The sequence below is a fragment of the Rhinocladiella mackenziei genome (genome assembly GCF_000835555.1).
Source record: "Rhinocladiella mackenziei CBS 650.93 unplaced genomic scaffold supercont1.11, whole genome shotgun sequence".
NCBI lineage: Eukaryota > Fungi > Ascomycota > Eurotiomycetes > Chaetothyriales > Herpotrichiellaceae > Rhinocladiella > Rhinocladiella mackenziei.
This window is the reverse complement of record NW_013550594.1, coordinates 1-7,393: the sequence shown is the minus strand read 5'-3', so window position 1 is coordinate 7,393 and position 7,393 is coordinate 1. Positions and strand designations below refer to the sequence as shown.

The window sequence follows — 7,393 nt, the reverse complement described above, 5'->3', positions numbered from 1 at the left end:
CAAGGCAAACTGGGCGAGGCGGAGGAGATGTACTCACGAGCGCTGGCCGGGAACGAGAAGGCGCTGGGCGGGGACCACACGTCGACCCTCAACACCGTCAACAATCTCGGCAATCTATACCGTGTCCAAGGTAAACTGGGCGAGGCGGAGGAGATGTTCCTGCGAGCGCTGGCCGGGTACGAGAAGGCGCTGGGCGGGGACCACACGTCGACCCTCAAGACCGTCAACAATCTCGGCAATCTATACGTTGACCAAGGCAAACTGGGCGAGGCGGAGGAGATGTACCAGCGAGCCCTGGCCGGGTACGAGAGGGCTTCACAGTCCAAGACTATTCCAGCTCTCAACACCATTTATAACATGGCCTTACTGTATCGTGACCAGAGCAAGGTCGAAGAGGCTAAGGCAATGCTTCAGCGTGCACTGGCGGGTGGTAAAAAGATACTAGGACCTCACCATTCTTATACTCGAGACGTCGTCAATAGGTTGAAAGAGTTGACATCCAGCTGATTTCAGCCTGATCGCGTATTCTGCAATATGCTTCTACCTCGCTCATCCCGAAATCGCCGGCCTGGCTGTGGACGCCTTAGGCGTTTCATAATGATCGGTGTTTGGAGTGGCTCGGTAATTGGGGAGGAAGGATTTCGAACCTGTTCGACTGAACACACCAGGTGTTGATACGTGCAAGAAGACAGTTGGCCGCAGTCGACCGCAGTCGACCAACGCTGCGATTCCGTTGGCTTCTCCACCCTCATCCACCTCTTCCATACGGTACAAGTTATCCAACATTCATCCTCAACCAGTACCTCGATGCGGTTTCTTGTCCCCAAATCAGCCATAAAATGCATTGTAGTATTCTTTATTCCTGCTATTTTTCGGTGAATCTCATGTACTTTATTGAAAGGCGGCAACTCATTCGGTGCTCATCTTAATCGTCCGACCCGCGCGACGACGTTGGAAATCCTCATTGTCCCCACGGGTGGATGTTCATCGAACCGTCTCGAGTGTGATCATTAGAGCTTCTCTGGGTGGTCCACAGACTGGATCTGATGCGTGGATCATCTCGATATCGAGAATGTCGACCTCTATCGAGTAGGGTGCCCCCCCGGCCACATGGTCCACGGATTGGATCCGATCATGGTGATATTTTCATGGGATTCGATCCGTTAACCGTGTCGAGTATGATCAGTGGAGCTAGTCAGGGTGGTCCACAAACTAGATCCGATAGTGAGTGAGTATTTCATCGGATCCAATACGTGGATCATGTCAAGTATGATCAATCGAGTGTCAGGGTGGTCCACAGACTGGATCCGATGGGCGATGGGGGATTTCATCGGATCCAATCCATGGACCATATCGATATTAAGCGGGAGGCCCCCCGGGGGGACGTCCCAGAGATCCTGATAGTTGTTGAAGGCTCCGCAGAATGCTGTGGTCAACGTCCTTTGGTTTCTTGAACGCTTTCTTCAGCGTTCTCTGCTTTCGCAATGGGGTGGTTACCTGTTTAGACGCCTCAACTTCAATCCAAGATTGGCGTCCCGCTCGTTTTGTCCACTCCTCGAGGGTCCTAGCGGAACCACCGTTCCGGAAGATTAAGCACCTCCTGCCCGCCCAGCGTGCCGTCGACGAACTCAAGAACACCATTCCTACATACAATAACAGCCTCAAAGAGAGTTCCAGAGAATGCGAGAGGGGACTCCAACTTCGTCATCATTGAGAACTTTGAGCGCCTGCCTGTCCAAGAAAATCAGCGTCCAATCCACTGAAGAAAAGATGAGACCTACTTGCGTCTCTAAAACAGACAGCCAGGGTCGGAGGCTCGACAGCGTCGGGTCTCGAGAAGGCCAGTGGACAAAGACTACGACGCAAATTGGATCGTGATCTGTGCTCTCTGGCCTACTCTGCCGGGTTAAACGGTCCAAGACTAGACGTTTGTAAAGAAGGCTTAACTGATCTTTCTCTGCCGCTCATTCTCCGACTTCGGACAGCGTGATGTGCAATGATATCAACATATCTTGACTGTCTGTGTGACCAAACGTATATCATGGCCATGATCTTGATGATTCTTGAGGGAATATTTCTGGACGTGAGCAATGCCCACACGTTCATAATCCTGCATGTTTCTCGAAACTATCAAGACCAGCGCCTCAATATACTGGCCAGAAGGACCTGCTTCAAGACCGCGTGGGAAAAGGCACTTGACCCTGGCACCGATTTGTGTTTGCTTCAGATGCACGTCGCTCACGAGGAACGCTTGGATTTCTGTTGTCAATTGAACCATGGGATGTCCATTACGGTCACTTCGGACGATCATGCCGTCGATGCACGGCGACGAGAGCGTCACATACCCTGACCCTTCGAGAATGGGCCCGTAGGGATCGGTGGTCGCTGGTTCGGAGCCACAGTCTTCAAGAATCGCGTCGAACCGATCATTCGGTTCAATGGAATCATTGCGGGCCAATCGCCCATGGATGGAAGCCCATGACCAGGACGGTGCTATGTACTCGGTAGCTTTCCGTCCCTTTTTCACCTCCCAAAGCAACATGCTGATGGCAAAATTTGACCAAAATCCCGCCAAATATTGACCCAATCCGTCGTTTTGGAATCGGTGAGCAAGACCAGAGAGGGCTGAAAGGCGATCCTTGTCCTGGGTGATCAATCTATTTTGATATGAGAACCCTAGTTCATCCCAGAGATTGGCTCGTTCGGTGTCACTGATCCGATCGAGACTCGATAGATCATATCGTCTTCGAGAGGTCACCGCATTGGTAGCCTCCAGATGTCCGCACTCACATGCGCACATACTGGCGCATTCCCAGATGATTTCACCTGTGGTAAAATGAACCAGGCGCGTTGCAAGCATTCGTTCTTGGAGAGTCCAGGCTCGACGGAAAACGGGCCATTGCTCTTCAATTCCGGGGTTTCCAATGATGTTGCTGTGAATAGTCGGCTCTTGCACCAAGACGTGGGTCGGCTCATCTGGTCCCCTTTTCAGTTTGTTTTTGAACGATCTCGAACCGAGTCTTTCATGGAAGAATCCAAAGCCTACGTGGTTTGCGTTTGCAGCTGAGATGACTAGGACGGCTTCACTGTAGATATCTGCCATGTGGGATGCTTCATGGTTCCAGTCTTCCTTGTCGTCTTGGATGATACACAGAGCATCTATCCATAGATACCGATATCCAATGGCCCTAGTGAACTCGATAGCGTCTCGATATGTCGCAGGAAGGCTGGACCAACGAATATTGCGCCGCTGTTGCTCATAATTGTGTGAGGTGGTGATGAGATATTGAGATGTGCCCCAGCAATAGCTGAGAGCCAAGTAAGGTATCATACCACCATCGAAATCATCGACCAATCTGATTTGATTTTGAGTGTTACCCAGAAACAGCAGCCTCTTTGGCATCGACTGTGGTATGCCTTTGGGATTTGAATTGCACCCGGTCTTATGATGGTGTTGAAGGCAATTTCGTAACCAGGTTCGTGATCTGAATATGCTAAGCCTGGGGTCGCTTGGTACTTGCTGACCCACATTCATAGTAGCCCAAGGTAGTCGATGACCTAAGAAGGAAACAGAAGTCAATATACTAGACACCATCATATTTAGCAAAGGGGGTTACATTAGTCGCTGACATTTGCTCGGAATCGACAATTGAAAATCATATTGACGAGGCATCGGAGCTTGGGGTGCCGGTAACCAAGAATAGGTCAGTACAACAGGATATTTGGGATCAAACGGAATGCATATTTCGACCTTGGCCTGATATATGGCGTGTATACCTGAGGCCTTGGTCCTGGCAAGCCATCGGAATATTTCGAATACAATAACGCATAAGGAACAATCTCGGCTTGCAGAGAACTTGAGATCTTTCAATGGAATAGGCAGACTGTGATAGTCACTGTTGGAGAAGTATCTCTTGAACATTCGATGTCTTGACGGCCCGCCCTTCCAATATATAATCTTGTTCCTGTCGATATTGTGGCATACCGGGCAAGTCCTGGGGGCTCTTTGAAGCTCCAAAGGCCCCAGAGCTATTGAACCGGGCATGATGTCCCATTAAGCACGCCGAGGACATGTTTGAGAGGGAGTCAGGAACCCCATTTCTGCTACATCAAGCTTGAAGGCTGAGACGTTTCAGCTCGTCACGTGATTTCAACGCTGCCAGTGTGTGATTTTACGGAGGACTTGTCCTATTTCGAAGGGTCCAGGGGACCGTCAGACTATATACTTTCGAAGCGTGTACGAAGCGTACAACGCTTCCGAAGGTCTTTACAAGCCTTGGCGTCGCCACATATCACATCCTCCCCTATCTAGCCTCGAATGCCCGCATTCAGCCTTGTCAGTTGTAGAAACAATCCCATCTTCGACGCCAGGCTTCGAATGGCTATATATGGAGTAAATATATGGGCGCCGCAATGCAAATGTCCCTTCTCGATTGCTTTCGGTATCATTCCCCTTGCGAAATAGATGGTGCGGGAATGGAGTGAATGGGTGTCGGTGGTATTTTCACATGCCAGCTTCCATAGCGACTAAGTGAAGAAATTCCTATAGGAAAGGTAAGGATTTCGACGGGGGAAGGTGTCGTTGTCGTGTAAACACGGGCCCTTTTTCCAGTGGTTTCTGTTTGTTGTGATTCGAAAGTTCTTCACTGTCGATAAGTATTCCCCTTCCTACTTCTACACTCTTTTCTTCTCTTCTATCGCACATCAGCGATTCTTCTTCTTTGTCCATACCCCTTCGAGATCTTATCCTTTTCTTCAACTTCGAACGATCTTGCATCATGGTGAGTAGGATTCGAAACGTCGTCGCGGGTTCGACTTGGTAACACAGCTGTATAGTCTGTCCACACGCCTATCGTCCAAGCGCCGGGGCCGGGTGCATTAGCATCGGGTTCGCTGGGTGGCGGTGGAGGCGGTGATGATCCGTCCCGTCGCCCTACGAATTTCCTGCGTGGTTGTCAAATCCCGTCGACAAGTCACTATGAGCGTATAGTGAGACGAATTCGAGAGTTGGCGAGTAATGTGAAAGCGAAGTCAGCATCATTAGCAGTAAGTCGTGTTTTCGATGTTCCCGCAGGGAAGTCGTTCTGACGTGTTTTCGAAGGATTATGGAAGTCGAAACCGGGTGGCCAAAGGTGTGCAGTTCTATGACTGGTCCCGCTGGCAGCAGGAATTGGTGGATGGCGTTCTTTTCGAAAATGCAACACCTGGTGTCCGAGAGTTCGAAAACCTTTCCCTCCGACGTCCCTTGGAATATTATGGTGATCGTGATTTCATGAATGAAGTACAGTTTCTCGGAGCGTTGGGGTACACCATGGGTCAAGTCGTCAATAACCCTCCTTGTTCGAAGTGTGAGGCAGGCGTGACAGGTCGCAACCAGACGGAACCCGTCTTCCCAGAGTGCGTTTCGGTCATGGCACGGGATGACATGGATCCTCACAGTACTTCGACACGATGGTTGTTGGCTGGTCATTGCGCAACTTGCGCTCTTCGAGGCCAGAAATGTTCCCTTCAGCGTGGGCATCGAAATTCGCAAGCATCATCTCAACGCGGTGCTGTGAAGCGTGAGGTGAAGCAAGATTCGGGTGGTGGTTTCGATACACCGCCGGTCCACCGGGTGCAGCATGGTTTCGAGGTGCCCGATGATGAAGAGGTACGGCGTCGTGACACGAAGGAAATGGGGTTTGGTGGTCGTCATCGAGGAATTTTCTCGCCTGGAGCTGAAGATCGGTATCCTGAGATGATTGTTCGAGGCCCGAGTGGTGAGCCACTGTTCATTCAGATGCCGGACGTGGACTACAGCAATGCTCAGGTTCGAAATGCCATCCTTCAACAATTGGCATACATCAGCGGCCAACTGTTTCGAAATCCAAATGTGAGTCTCAGATCTCCGACAGGATTTCAATGGCAAGCCTCGAGTGAGCCTAACCGTCGTTCTGCTGGTCGGTCCTTCGACCCTGCTCCTGCGTTGACTCCGCCACGACGACAGTCCGTGTATGAACCGGGTTCGATGGCAGCACAGGCCATGGAGAATATGGAGCGAGAGGCAAGTCAATCGAGAAGTCGTCAAGGAACTACGACTCCAGGTCCTTGGGACATGCGAGACTCGAACGCTGGCTTAGCGTCGAGCCCGATGGCATCCTCTCAGGCATTCGGTGGCCAACGTGTTCAACGGTCCATCGAAAGTGATGCTTAACATGGTGGTGTTCAACGTGGTGGTTCTCGGCGTGGTGGTTCTCTTCAGTCGCCTCGAGGCCGTGGCAGTTCGACGCACGGTCTTTCTCCTCGAGGGCAGCGAGGTGGTGCTTCATTTTCGAATGACAGTCGAGATTCGTACAATCTGCGAAAGCGTTGATGCATATGGGGTTGGTATCGAATTCGAAGATGGTGAGGTTGCAGAATCTGCTTTGGTTCAGATCCTTCATGGATGGGTGAGAGACTTTTCGGCGGTTGGGAGTTCGATGCGGATGTGCATGCAGGACACTTCGAAGATGCAGCCGCGGAGGGGTGAGACCTTGAATGGCACGTCGACTCTTTCTTCCTTAGGTAGAAAATCCCAAAAAGTGTCAGATTACAGATCCTTAATCTCTTTTCGACGTGGATTCGGTCGCAGGAATCTTCCCTCAACATGTCGAATATGTGGTGGTGGCTGTTCTTGTGTCTGCATCACTATCGAGACGGTATTTCCATCCGATTCCCAATCCATTTCTTCGCCTAGTACTTCACCAGATGTATTGTGTTCTGGGTGTATTGGCGTGGTCTCTGCCGTAGCTTCGGTGTCTAAGGATGTAGACGCGGGTGCGTCGGTGTGGGATGATGTTTGCGCCTGGAAATGTGAGCTTCCTTGAGGGTACTCGACATTTGCGCCTTCTATGCCCTGCGTATGTGTCTCTGTTTCGACAGGGTCTTTCGCATGCATCGGCCTCGATGGAGTCATATCGTTTTTCTGTGATTCGTTCTCCTCTCGAGCCTGCTGGTTGGCTACCTCATTGTAGCTTTTCGACATCGTCAGAGGAGTATCGTTATCTCTCTTCCTCAAGATTTCGATAGTGTCCTCTTCGGACGGAGCAGTCGCACTTTCTAAGTGGCGCTCTGGGGTTTCCGAAGCAGTCGAGGCTGTACCGTTTGTCCTTTTCGCTAGCGATGCCTCTGGAGAAGTCGTATTTAGCTTCGATCTGGCGTCTATGGCCATGTGTGAGATATTCTCATCGGTCTGCTTTCCCCTATTCCGACGGCGTCGATTCGTGAGCGTCGTCGCGGCTCCCTGACCCTCCCCTATCTGGATTGAACGATCTCCGGATTGTTCCTGTCGAAGCCATTCGGTTTTCGACATTAGGGACAGGTCGTGGTATGTTGGTGGTAGGTTTTCGAGGTCCAAGACTTCTCGAATCTCTTG

At 51.0% G+C, this 7,393-nt stretch overlaps 4 protein-coding genes across 4 annotated transcripts; 2 read left to right on the top strand and 2 right to left on the bottom strand.

Moving 5' to 3' along the window:
• Nucleotides 1-27: 27 nt before the first annotated feature.
• Nucleotides 28-507, top strand: Z518_11008 (uncharacterized protein; the record flags this gene model as incomplete). The annotated part of the gene is made up of 1 exon (XM_013411278.1): nucleotides 28-507. One exon carries the CDS (start codon nucleotides 28-30, stop codon nucleotides 505-507), a length of 480 nt encoding a protein of 159 aa, XP_013266732.1.
• A 1,495-nt stretch (nucleotides 508-2,002) lies between these two features.
• On the bottom strand, nucleotides 2,003-3,535 carry Z518_11007 (uncharacterized protein; the record flags this gene model as incomplete). The annotated part of the gene is made up of 1 exon (XM_013411277.1): nucleotides 2,003-3,535. The coding sequence occupies one exon, from the start codon at nucleotides 3,533-3,535 to the stop codon at nucleotides 2,003-2,005; it is 1,533 nt and encodes a 510-aa protein (XP_013266731.1).
• Nucleotides 3,536-5,062: 1,527 nt separating this feature from the next.
• On the top strand, nucleotides 5,063-6,193 carry Z518_11006 (uncharacterized protein; the record flags this gene model as incomplete). Its single annotated transcript, XM_013411276.1, has 1 exon — nucleotides 5,063-6,193. One exon carries the CDS (start codon nucleotides 5,063-5,065, stop codon nucleotides 6,191-6,193), a length of 1,131 nt encoding a protein of 376 aa, XP_013266730.1.
• Nucleotides 6,194-6,568: 375 nt separating this feature from the next.
• On the bottom strand, nucleotides 6,569-7,330 carry Z518_11005 (uncharacterized protein; the record flags this gene model as incomplete). Its single annotated transcript, XM_013411275.1, has 1 exon — nucleotides 6,569-7,330. One exon carries the CDS (start codon nucleotides 7,328-7,330, stop codon nucleotides 6,569-6,571), a length of 762 nt encoding a protein of 253 aa, XP_013266729.1.
• Nucleotides 7,331-7,393: the final 63 nt, after the last annotated feature.